General features: G+C 40.1%; 1 protein-coding gene across 1 annotated transcript; it reads left to right on the top strand.

The window, feature by feature from the left end:
• Nucleotides 1-1,597: 1,597 nt before the first annotated feature.
• chmp2ba (charged multivesicular body protein 2Ba) lies at nucleotides 1,598-12,943 on the top strand. The gene is made up of 6 exons (XM_071505468.1): nucleotides 1,598-1,804; nucleotides 4,772-4,863; nucleotides 7,217-7,411; nucleotides 9,303-9,405; nucleotides 9,774-9,880; nucleotides 11,054-12,943. Exons 1-6 carry the CDS (start codon nucleotides 1,771-1,773, stop codon nucleotides 11,165-11,167), a joined length of 645 nt encoding a protein of 214 aa, XP_071361569.1. The 5' UTR covers nucleotides 1,598-1,770; the 3' UTR covers nucleotides 11,168-12,943.
• Nucleotides 12,944-13,542: the final 599 nt, after the last annotated feature.

Below are 13,542 nucleotides of genomic sequence, written 5' to 3'. Positions count from 1 at the left end.
AATCCAAACAGGGAATCCAAAAAAATAAACTCATGTTAAAGCCTTCCTGATCAGAGGTAGAAAAATGACCATATTTGATCCCCAAGCATTGATTTACATGCTGCTATGGTGTAACAGCAAAACCATAGACAGATTCAGGCTTGGTACCTACAGGCCCTCTGGGTGCCTGGGGCGAGATTTATCACCACTGGGGCCCTCTGATGATGAGGCCGTTTAGTGGGGGTCCCTGTAGTCCTCCACTGATTAGCGTCAAACATCTTCCCTAATAACCTTAACAAGAACAACGCCCCAGGACGACATGCCGATGCGTACGGGCGAGTATCTGCACACACACTCACACACATACGCACACCTCCTTGGAGATAGAGAAAAGTGCTAAGGGCTACCCATCCTCCTCTCCTTCTCCTCAAAGTCACCCCTCTCTCCTCCGCCCCATCCCTAACTTGGAATCTCTCACTATTTCTGGGCTCAGATACCCCCCTCCCACCTTGCCCCCTCTCTGCTACCTCCCACAACCACCCACGGAACAGACACACACATGCACTAAATTGAGTTGGTTATGGTTCAAGAGTCTCATCACCCCACATAAAGTTGCTCTCAGCATTAATATGAAATAAAACAATAGGAATATATGAATACATGATGCAGTGTAAGGAAGCCCTCTCTCCTGGAGATAAAGAGGCAAGGAATGAGATTGAGAACAGAATTTATGATACTTTGAGCCATGGGGGTGAATTTATTGACAGTATCACTCTCTGTGGATTGTTTCCTCATGATATTTCTACATGTGTGCTATGACCAGGGTATGCACTGATACTAAGATGCATATTGCATGCCATGTACACACGCACACAACATGCAAAAACCCATTTGAAAGACGAAACAGAAGGGAAAACCAATTAAAACATCAGTTGGATTAAACATCATGTAGATGTGAAAAGTAAAATTCATGCAGACTGTAAATGACAAGTGACCCACACGTCAACATGACTTCATTTGCTTGCTTAACCTTATCATTAAGCAGAAATATTGCGTCTTTGTTTCCAATGAACATTTTATTAACAGTTTTTTTTCTGCCTTTATGCTGCCTTCAAGGACTGTATGGAATATTGGAAGTCAAGATTCAATGGACAACAGTAACCCAAAATAATGGACTTACATCTCAACACAATTTCATTTAAACAAATCTAGTTACATTATATTATTTTGTTATAGCTTCTTTACCAGTGTCTCTGTGCTTGTCACTACTCTCTTTGCTAATGCCTGCATTATATTATTTTTTCATATGATGGATCACCAGCGCAGCTACTATTGGGTTTGAAATATCATAACCATAGACTATGATGCATAATGCGCCTATTTTTATCATATAAACTGTATGGACACATTTCATGCACTGTCGGCCATGTAATGGCAGACAGTAGAGTTACCATTGTCCGGCTTTTTATAGTTTACTTGGTGTCCAATAAAACATAGACGCGACACATGTTGCTGTTCACGTCTGCCAGCAGTTTTCTGATAGTGAATGGGTATTTTACGAGGTACAAGTGAAGGTGGCATGAGAGTCCCGCCGTGACGTCACACGGAGCGGTTGAGTCAGTCAGCTGAGGGAGGAACTCCGGCAACAGAAAAGTCAACCAGGAAACCGAGGCTGCTAAACTGACCTACCGCCCCGGTCGGACGGCTAAACGGCGGTTTTAACGTTAGGAAATACACTATATATCAGTACAGGGTTTGTATTTGGTATTTAAGTTGATACAAAGCAGCGACATGGCTTCCCTTTTCAAGAAGAAGACTGTCGATGGTAAGTTTGCTCTGTGTAAAAAAAGGCTAGCTAACTTGTTTTTAGCCCGGCTGTGTAGTTCCATCTTAAATTAGCTTTCCACATTAAACCTGTTAAACCTGTTCTCGGCCTGAGTCACAAGTTACAGTGTTGGCCGAAGTCTGAAACCAGGCTTAATGTAGCTCAGGAGAAACTGTTCCTGTTGTATAAGGCTGGATTACGGTGCAACTCAGAACAACAATATTGCTGATGGAAATGTAATCGTTAGCTGTGTGTTAACCTGAGGTCCATACAGGAAGGCGGTGTCTTCCTATTTTTTTTTAGCTAAACTAGAGCTAAGGTTACGTGATTGTTCTCCAGTGACTGAATAGAAATCGGAAAATTTGCCCCAGTTATCATAAAAGAAACGTTGAATATGTAATGCCAGACAGTCATCAGCAGATCTAACATTTGTGTTAACCTTATATCATTGGTTTTTATTTATTCAGAGCAGTCCCTTAGCCACTCATTGTGTTTCTTAGTAAAACACTGATTAAACATAAATTTGTGCTTGACACCTTGACTCTAAAGCAACTGCCTTGCTGTGCTGTGAAAAAAAACAACAACCACATTTTAATCTGTTATGGTGTGATAAAATTGTGTAATGTCAGGGCTGTCATGTTGGATATGCTAATTTTAGTCTGAAATGCACAGGTGTCAAAATTCTGTAAAGCCTCTCAATCTGAACATTTAAGTATTTTTCTTCGGGCTAGGTAATCAGCCTCACAAGGTCAAAATGGAAAACCCTCTGCCTCTCTTTGATCAAATTTAATGAATCAAATCAATTATTCTATTTCAGTTACTGATTATATTCACTCACGGGACTGGGTTTCCAGAGGGAGGGTAGACTAAACTTCACCCCTTCTAGACCCCACCTCAACTTATTTGTGTGTAGAGTTCTGTAAAAAGATATTGCAGATAAAAGTATATTATCTGCAGGTTTAAAAATAGGATCTGTTGGTAAAGGTACATCTTTTCACAGCACCGCCTACCTACTCCTCCCATCATTGTCATCCCAGTTTCATACCGATTATCTGCATACTGTACTTACTGCGCTGTCTTACCTCCGCCTCCATGCCAAGCCACTGTCAAGTCTTCCCAGCTGTGACGTTCTGCAGTCCCCCATCCTCTCATTTTCTTAATTTCTCTCATCCCTCGCTCCCTGGACGTAGTTATTTTTTTTCGTCGTTGCCCTGATTGAGGTGGTTGAAGAGGTTTCTGGTTATTTGGCGAATGAAGAGGGGGGGTCGGCTAGATCACACATATTTGTAGGATGATATCCCTCCCACTTTGAGACGTTGGCGGCACGTCACCTTATACGTATACATGTGTGCTCCTCACAAGTGGTCCAACGCAGTGACGTGTCTTGACCGAGTTCATGATTGCTGAACTTTTCAAAAAGAATAAGTATTTTTTGGCAGTGTTTATTTTTTTTTTTCCAAAAAGGGATATTTCCTATTGTATAGCATCTTATATAGAGCTGAATCAATTGTCTGGAAATGTCTTCCTCAGTGCCTACTTTTATTTATTTATTTACCCAATAAAACGTTTAACTCTGCATGTCTTCCCAAAGGACCAGAATCAGTTGTTCTGTAATTGTGTACATCTTTTGTATGGCTGTATGACCTGGAAGAGGGACCCCTCCTCTGTTGTTTTTTCTGAGGTTTCTTTCTTTTTTTTTTTTCTCCATGTTAAAGGTTTTGTTTGGGGGTATTTTTGCATTATTGCCAATGAGGATCAAGGATAGAGGGTGGCGTGTGCAGTGTAGATTGTAAATTTGTTATTTGTGATTTCGGGCTACATAAATAAAACTGATTTAACTTGCCTTCATTAATTAATTTATTTCTGTATTAAGTCACTCTGCATTGTCACTTCATTTAATGCTTAAGCTTTCACTTGAATGGGTAAGTGGTCTCAGACTTTTGGACCCCAACGTAGATGTATACACTGTATATTTGAAGATCCAGAAGCATCCAGTCTGAATCTACTGTATTTATTAAGTGTTAAAATATGTATAGCTGCAACTGTATTTGTTTTCTTTCTCAATGTCCTGAAAGTGTGCCTGTGTGATAGACACAGATTAATTGAGTGACGTCAGGGTCATACATTATCTCACATGACACCACTTTGTGTTTTTATGGGTGGGTCAGAGCTGACTCATTATTGGTGTGAGGTGTCCAGGCACTTCCACAGTTGGCAGTGTCAGAGTGCGTTCTCAATGTGCCGCTGATTACTCTGTGGTATTTTATGTGCATGTGGTTGAGGCACTGAATGTGAGTTGAGGCACTGAATAGATGTTTTAGATTTCTCCCATGCAGCTGACCTAGACCCTGCCCTTTCTAACTGCTCTTCAGCTGTCCATATTTCACCACTGCACATGTTGCACACTGAAAATACCTGGCAAAAAAGAAACTGTAGAGGCTTTGCCTTTAAATCACATAGTGGAAGAGCAAAAGATGGTGCTCCACATTCTTCCTGCTGGTCTTTATATGCACTCTTTGTTCAGCTGTCAGCTTCTGATTATGTCGGCTATGCAAGTCATGAGTGATACCAAATTTTAAGACTGGGACTGTCTTACCAGCACTCTAGATAGTGGTGTGTTTTTTTTCACCACAAACTAAGGGCATGGGTGAAAAGGGGGAATTTTGACAAAGCCAAAGTGTTTTAATTTGATTTTCTTGTGAAAATACACGTGATGTGAAACATGTACATAGGAGTAGAAGTTCATTCATCATTTGCATTTTGGTATTGAGAAAAAGGTTGAGTGTACAGATTTTTAAGATTTTACAAAGTATTAACAGCTCTTTTCCCCCCTCTCTCTCTCTCTCTCTCTCTCTCTCTCTCTCTCTCTCTCTCTCTCTCTCTCTCTCTCTCTCTCTCTCTCTCTCTCTCTCTCTCTCTCTCTCTCTCTCTCTCTCTCTCTCTCTCTCTCTCTCTCTCTCTCTAAAGACATAATAAAGGAGCAGTCTAAGGAATTGCGTGGCACTCAGAGACAGATCACCAGGGACAGAGCAGCGCTGGAGAAACAAGAGAAACAAATGGTGGGAACACACACACACACACACACACACACACCGCATTTTGGGAACAAAATATCCTTACACAAGGCATCTTCCATATATTTCTACGTATTGCATCAATGCTCTATTAAGACCCCCTGCTCTCCCAACATAGATGCACTACATCCATTTCCTGCAATCTGGGATTGAACCTGATTGGCTAATGGCTCTAAATAAATAGACAAGGTAGATCTGGTATAGTGGCTTTGCTTCAGGCAACTGAGACCTCTCTGTCTTACGCACACACTCATACACAATAAGGCTATATTCGCAGACGCACACATTTCCCCTCTCTGAAAGATGAAAGAAGCCAGCTGTGGCCTCTCCCCTCTGTTGTATTAAGTAAATATCATACAGGACATAATTACCTCCTTGGGGAACCACATTTTTATTCCTCATTAATGCTTTCCGCTAATTAGTCTAGTTTTTTAAAGCTTTGTTACACGTTCTGAATAAAAGATACTTTTGTTAAGAAATGGAAATGACCTAAATTTGCAGTTTAGCACAATCATGACTGTCTGTTGCCCCCCACCACGCGTGCTGTCAGTGAGTGTATGCACACATTCACACATTCACAAGTGCACACTGCATAACAATGGCACGGAGCAGAGATTATCCCCTAAAGATCCAAGTACTTTTGAAGTCAAATTGTTCATTTTCCATGTGTTTTTATAGGACTTCATAAATTAGAAAGAAAATGGGAAAGAGAAAGAAACCTGTCATGAAGGTCCACATTCAGGAAATTAGGACATACATAAGTTCTCTGCCAGCTGGGTAAAAGAATTAATGTCCATTATTAAATTTGAATGTAACGCCTTAAAAAGTTGGGCCTTTTCATAATGCATGAAGGTTTCCATTACATGTGTTTTATTAATCACAGTTGTACTTGATGTGGTTTAACGGTTAGATACTTTTTTCTGTTCTGTCAATTCAACATGTTTCAGTAGCTGCCTAGCTGGGGTCAATAGAATATCTCATTTGTTTTATTTTATCTTGGTTGTTAATCTGATTTTAGGTAAAGTTTTGGACCATGCAGACAACATAGTGAATAGTTTGAAATTTGGCTTCCAGAAACAAAGGTGCATTGAAAAGACACAAGATGCTTTCACCGTTTTGCCCCATGCAGGTCCCTAGTTACCACCAGGCAAAGCCGAACAGCCGCCCAGTTGTTTGCTGCATTGTTTCGTAGGAGAGCACTCTTCAACCTTCGCCGCCCCCCCCCCACCTCCTCCCTCCTTTTCTGACAAAGCAGTAAATAAGGCATTATAAGCTTCACATCAGCGGCAGTCCCTCCGCTCTCATCTCTGTCTTTTCCCTGTTAATGCATTCATGGTTTTTCAGATGACAGTGCAGTTGACATTATTATTGTCACTTTGTACCTTTTTTTCCTCACACAGCTTAAATTTTTTCTCTCCTTGGCATTAATTAGATTTTTTTTCTCAATGCAAGCAGACAAAATACAGACTGAGACAAATGCACCTGTTCTGTGTGTGTGTGTGTGTGTGTGTGTGTGTGTGTGTGTGTGTGTGTGTGTGTGTGTGTGTGTGTGTGTGTGTGTGTGTGTGTGTGTACATGTAAGGGACAGGGAGCCAGAATGTCTATTGCTTTTGCACTTTCAACCATTAATAATTGATTATTATTTCCTGAAGAGGATGCTTTCAACACACACACCAGAAATAAACAAGGCATGTTGGAGCTGTTGTATGTAGCAGTGCTTAGAGGCCTGGCTAGCTTACTGTAACCTGGAGCTCCACTCTTCTCTCTTGGGATTCTCACACACATTCATGCCCACACACAGGATCCTTGTGGGCATCAGTGTATTTTCTGATGTTTACCAAAGCTAAAAGCATGTATTTGCTTGCCAGTGAGTAACATTTAATCCGGACAACTGTGTTTACTATGTCTATATTTGCGAACACATTGGTCTCTTGGGTTTATTCTGGATATGTTTGTTTATCAATACATATGTATGCATACATACAAAGTGTGTAAGAAGAAGATATTCTGATTGATGATGAGTGGACTAGAAACATTTTAAACTACATGAGAACTGTATGGGAAGGCCACAATATACTTTCTCTCAGAGTCAGTATGGACTGATATACTATTAAAAATAGAAGTTTGTGTAAAAAGATGTGTAAAAAGCTTTATCCTTCATCCATACTGATTCTCTAAGATCTCAGTGTTTCTTTTGACACAGTTCAACATGTCATGTTGCTGAAAAAGATGGAAAATTGGAGAAGTTCCATGAAGTTTTCCAAAATTCCAACCAAACATGTAAGTCTTTTCAGTATCAGTGTACCTAGTGCTCACATCCTAATCTTTCCCTCTCCAGGAGGCAGAGATCAAGAAAATGGCAAAGAGTGGTAACCGCGAGGCATGTAAGATCCTCGCCAAGCAGCTGGTCCAGCTGAGGAAGCAGAAGAACCGGACATACGCTGTCAGCTCTAAGGTCACCTCCATGTCTACGCAGACCAAGGTCATGAACTCCCAAATGAAGATGGCCGGTGCCATGTCCACCACAGCCAAGGTAAAATTCCTAGGCCCTGTCATTCTCTTCAACTGGTCTGAGGTCAGGTATAAAAATGACATGTTGTTTACATCAGTTTGTAAGAAGAAAGTGCTGCACTGTTAACAAGCAGGAAATACTAATTATTAATATGTGTATGTGTTAAAAGACAACCCGTTGTGTAAAGCAATACCTGCACATTCCTGAGTTTATTGTTTATATGTCTTCATTTTCATTTTCTTTTTTTTTTTGCTCCATGCCGACCACGCGGACCTTACAGATTGATATATTAAAACTGGGCCGCTAGAATTCCTTTGTTATAATGGTTCGCCCAAAGTTACATTAAGGGGACAATTCTAGTTATTTGACATGATGCTGTGTGAGGTACTTCAACATAGTGAGTGTATCACCTGTAGTAGATTTGGATTGGCACCCTCCCAGTTTGGAGAAGCAGCCAGTGCTGACACAGAAGCTGAGTGAACGTTGTGTTGCTGTGGACGGGGCCAGTCACAAAGACGTGTTTTTGCCACTTTAAAAAAAGCCCACAGACAAAAGCCAGTATCAGTTAAAGTGCATGCTCAAAATTGAATATTTTCACCGCTTTATCTTGCCATAAAACAGTCCTTCCCTTTGGCTCTGCATTTTGTGAACCATTGAACTGCTGTATTCCTGCTCATAAGCGCACTTACACCGTGCACTGTACCACACACATTTTAGCCCCTGGCCCGTCCACAGTAGCACATCGCTGAGCTTCTGTGCCAGTACTCCTGGCTGCTTCTCCAAACTGGAGGACGCTTACTCAGATCCACTGCAGGTAAATACACTGACTATGTATAAGTACCTCACACAACCCCACCTCAAATGACCTGAATTATAATTTCAATATTTAAATAACCATTTGATATCCTCTATATTCACTTCACAACTTAGGTGAGTTTCTGTTTTGAACACAAACTAGTTTCAGTGTTCACTTGTATCAATATTTTAGTGTTGTTATTAAAGTATTAATGTGGGATCTGTTCATGTCTAAAACTGAGTCTTGTCGCATTGTTATTAATGAAGTGTGAAAGGTAGTAATTGGCCAGGAGCGATGTACTATACAGAGTCAGGCTTAGCAAACACAGGCGGGCCAAATATAATTAGGCTTCAGTTAAATGGAGTGTGAAGAGGTGGGTGGGTTTCTGTGAGAGAAATTGTGTTAATTGTTTTAGATTGGATGTTTGCAAAACTTGTTCATACACAGACCAGCGTGTTTTTCCTGGAAACAAGAAAAGCTTCATCACTTTCCACCCACAGTGTTGGAAGCCATAGGTTAGCTTGATGTAGAGCACTATGTCAACTCCAGTAAAACGGTGACAGGGATGTACAGTATCTTCTCTGATGTGTGTGGCTCAGCTGTGAAAGTAGGCCATGTTTGTGCTGATCTTTCACAGGAAGGAAGGAGATGAATAATTTGTGAGGTAGTCTGTGCTGTGTTGTTGTAGTATTTATAATATCCAAATGCGCTAATAAATACAGAGCAAGTTAAGCTAATTTAAGCTAATTATTCCTTGGGACACTGATTTGTAAATGTGGAAATCATCTGGAATTGAAACTGCCATGTCTGTATAAAAGGTAATTGAACTTGGCTATTTTTGTAAGAATAAAAGTCCTCTATATGAAGACCATATTAATCAAACTTTAAATTTAGCTGAAGTTAATTTTTTCGCACATACTGTATTACCCTCCTCAACTGTATAGGAACCAACAGGTCCCACAAATTCCAGCATGATGTGAGGTTTTGTTTATTCGCAACACACAACTTTGATTTGTTTCTTTGCTCTCGAGCAGTTCTTACGATGTGTTGTTTCTCCTCAGCAGCAGCTAAAAACCTTCAGATTAATTCTCTAAGTGTCTTTTATTGTGTCAACAGACAATGCAAGCAGTGAATAAAAAGATGGATCCACAGAAGACCCTGAAGACGATGCAGGACTTCCAGAAGGAGAACATGAAGATGGGCATGACCGAGGACATGAGTAAGGACACATGATACACACATGCACACACACAGAAGGAGCTCTGGTATTTACAGGCTTGCCAAAACCAGATTGTTAGGATCTGTCTGAAGGGTGTGAGGAGTGATGTGTTACAATCAGGATTTTGATGACAGTATATATAGAACAACTTTTTGAATTTTTAGTATAAATGCCAACACATAACTATCCATAAATACATATATTTACTAGTTAGAATGTATGAAAATGAAATGTCATTTTAAAAAAATGCTAAGAGCTGCCTCACCCTAAAATCCAGACTGTGACTGAAAATCAATGTGTTTGACTTGCACTTCATTGACCTTATGTCTATCCTCATCTCTTCCCTCCCTGCCTCACTATCCATCCAGTCAATGACACTTTGGATGAGATCTTTGATGAGTCCGGGGATGAAGAAGAATCCCAGGACATTGTCAACCAGGTTCTGGATGAAATCGGCATTGAGATCTCAGGAAAGGTAAGAAATTTAAAATGACAGAGAGAGAGAGACTTCCAAGTTAACCCCCCCACCACCACCACTACCACATATTTTACAGATGTAAAATGGGTTGCACATCCCCAAGCAACATGAACTGAACAATAAGCACTCCACATGTCTTTTACTTGACCGTTAAAATGTATTCCAGCTGCCACATGGTGGGGCTAGCCTTCAGCTCTTCTCGCACTGTAGTGTGTGTTGCTGCCAGGCTGACCATCTGCTGTGTGTCTGGCTCCCCCTGGGGGGCCCCATGAGTTATTACCTCTCAAAACACAACACACAAACCCACAAATTGTCCAATAAACGAGCAAGCAGCTGGAGAGAACAAACAGTCAGCGTTCATAAAAACTGTTTTTGTATTTGGGGATGGTAATTATTTCCTGCTCAATCACAATAAAAGACAGAGAAGATATTGTATCATGCATTTTCTTAGAAAAGCACAACCATAAAGGCTTTCTCAACCAGGCCTCAAGCTGAAATGAAGTTACAAGACTCATTAACTATGGCAGTTTGGAAGAAACTAACATAAGCAAATAAGCAAGCATGTGTTTTTTTTTTTTTTTGTTGTTGTTGTTTTTTTTAACTATCCTTTAATGTATCATGTTTTTAAGAGTCGAAAACAACAAATACAGAGAAACCACTACAGTTTTTCAGCAAATCCAAAGGTCATTTTATAATAGTTTAAATTTGATTATGCCCTTTGGTGGTAAGTGCAGGATTATTGCAGCACAAAAAATACTTGGCTGTTTACTATTTACCAGCAAATCTTTTTAAAGAAGAGATTAAAGATGTTGAAGAAGTTGAAAGGTTAAGTCTTAACCCTGTTTTTTCTTGCAAAGGAATTCATTGTAAGAATAATTTTTGTTTAACTGACGCCCACTTGCATTAAAGTTTAGGTCAGTTATAGAAATTTGAAGGGACATCACACATTAGTTATGCAGTATGAATTGTTACATGGACTAAAACTAACAATTTTCCAGTATAATTGATAGTAATTATGATCAGTCTGACCAGGTTGTTTAGATTTGGCTTTGCAGAGGCAGTACACAGCTGTGCACAGCAGGCAATCTTACAACAAGTACCCAGCTTTGTGTTAAGTTTGAGTTGAGTGTGCCTGCTAATGGGATTTGTCTGCCCATGTGCCTTTTCCAGATGGTGAGAGCTCCAGCTGCAGGGAAGAGTGTCCCTGGCGCCGCCTCCTCCAAACAAGCCACCATCTCCGACGACGAGATCGAGAGACAGCTCCGAGCTCTGGGAGTGGACTAATTGTCATCTTTGTATTAATGTTCACATTAAGAACCAGTGCAACATTAATACTGATTTATACAGACTCTGCCATGGTTCTAATGCTACAGGTGTAACAAAGGGTGCACTCCAACAAACACACACACACACACACACACACACACACACACACACACACACACACATGAAGATGTACATTAACACACACTTATTCTCACATTCTTCAGCAGGTACAGATCATGGAGGCACAACATCTGATCTATTTATGCGAAACAAGAATATTTATCATGACATCAGAGTGGCCACAGCCTGAAGGTGGACCAAGAATAGATGCTTGACCTGAGGAACCACCTACACTGTTGTTTACCACCCATCTCTCTCTTTATAAGGGCTACAGGGTACTTGTGACCTGGGATTTATCTGTTTCCCATCTGCTGTCTTGGTCAAACGTGAGTTAGTCATGTAATCTATCAGCTTTTCCATGACTGATGGACGGTACACGGCCATTAAAAAGAGCTTAGTGGTTGTCAGTAAGCAGATGGAAGTTGTATTTCTCCTACTCACACTATTAACCTGCTGTCTTTGTTGCCATTTGTTTGTTTAAAACCCGTCTGATTTACATTCTCTCTTAGGCAAACTATCCTCATTAAAACATCTCCTGGACAAGTTTTCTGTTATTTTGTGGGTAAAATGCTGTTAATCCTTTGTCATCATTAGAGCATCAGAGATAGGACACACAGTTACTTCACCGTGCAAGTGAAAGGAAGAAAATACATCATCACAGAGTGGATAACTGTTACCACAGATAACAAACTGGTCAAGTTAATTATCATGATTGATAAAATCTAGGTAGTGAAGACAGACGTGTGTGAATAAGTAACTGACGTTGATGCCTTTGGGCAAGGTTAGGGCTGTTACTTGCATGAGATGATGAGACAGATTGATCTGAAGGCAAACTGGCTAGCATCTAATTAGCACCATCGAAGGTCCAATGCTTTATAGATTGTGGGACAAAACTTAACCAAACACAAATTAGGACTAATGAAAGACTGGCATATTAAAGAGTTTTTAATTGATTGTTTGATACTGCTGAGTAATCAAATGAGTTTGTTTTTTTTTGGCTTCTTGGTTGTTGCTTGCTATCTGATTGTGTATTTTATACATTTGGACTTGGGATTTACACAGTGATTGTAGGATGGCACTGGTCCTGCAGTCCCTCTTCTCTTTCAGCTGCTGTGCAGTTACTGTCATTTGTTGTTTTAAGCTGCCTCACTCACAAATGGACACACACACACACTACACCACTGCGACAAAATGATGGAAGTGTTTGCCTAAATGACACTGTGATCCAAGAGACGTTTTCTCCTGTTCAGAGCTGAAGCAGATTCCTTTATACAGTTATCTGTTAATGTCAGCCAGCTTCAGGCTCGATGACAACGACAAGGACATCTGCTCATATTAATGCAGTCTTTATCTTTCTCTGGCCTTTTGTTTCCACACTGATGCCCATTGCTAAAATAAATTCAAATTGTTTCCAGGCATGTATCTGACATGCTCATTTGACAATTCATGTTTTTTTTTGTTTGTAAATCATTCTTACCTCTACCATTTAACACTCTCTTGTGATATTGTGAGCGGAAACAGATTTTGACATTGAGTACTGTCCAATTTGGAAGTTCTTCCTTTTGAAAAGATGTACAGTATGTATACTCATCTTTGTTTCCTTCCTTGTCATTGTAAAGTGACTCTGTAAAGGGTTTATGGCTTTTATAAGGAATAAAGTTTCTTCAGGTACAATGTGGTGATTGTAGAATTTTATGAGCCTCTCATTTTAAAGGACCATGCCACCTGAACTACAAATTATCTACACTTAATGTTTTTGCATTAATGCTGTTTTCTTTTTAATGTTCACATATGTTATATTTTATTTACCCTTTCCAGACACCCATTGAGTCGCAATCATATCCTTATGAACTGCAGACCCTTGAAACATGCCCAAATAGAAACAGTGCAGACTTTAGACTTTTAAAGGTCTCCTATTTTATGAAGTGACATTTCCATTTTTTATTTATTTATTATAAAGCAGGTCTAGCAGCTGTATTAATATTGTGAAAGTATCAAAGCGATCAGTCCGCAGAGAAATGCACACAGCCAGTATTCACACACTAAGCTATCAGGACCTCTGTAACTTTGATGTCACAACGAATCAGTCTACACACTCCAGCCTGCCCCACCAGAACCCATTATCCAACCTTGCAGGAGTTTGTTTCTCTCTTTTTTTAATCACTCAGAAAACAGTCCAATCAGAAGAGAGACTCAGAGCCTCTTCTGATTGGCTTACCAACCTGTTGTTACTCGTGCTCCAGAGAGAAGCCTGAGAGAGATGTAAAGCTACA

Source organism: Trachinotus anak, unplaced genomic scaffold, assembly GCF_046630095.1.
Source record: "Trachinotus anak isolate AG129_WGS33_773 ecotype Australia unplaced genomic scaffold, CSIRO_AGI_Tana_v1 ptg000001l, whole genome shotgun sequence".
NCBI lineage: Eukaryota > Metazoa > Chordata > Actinopteri > Carangiformes > Carangidae > Trachinotus > Trachinotus anak.
The sequence above is the reverse complement of the archived record's forward strand: the minus strand, read 5'-3'. Positions and strand labels throughout refer to the sequence as shown.

Excerpts from the sequence above, each read along its gene's own strand:
- chmp2ba (XM_071505468.1), top strand. The coding sequence starts at position 1,771 with ATGGCTTCCCTTTTCAAGAAGAAGACTGTCGATG. Across the intron at positions 1,805-4,771 it reads CAAGAAGAAGACTGTCGATG|ACATAATAAAGGAGCAGTCT; the intron begins GTAAGTTTGCTC and ends CTCTCTCTAAAG. Across the intron at positions 9,881-11,053 it reads GCATTGAGATCTCAGGAAAG|ATGGTGAGAGCTCCAGCTGC; the intron begins GTAAGAAATTTA and ends TGCCTTTTCCAG.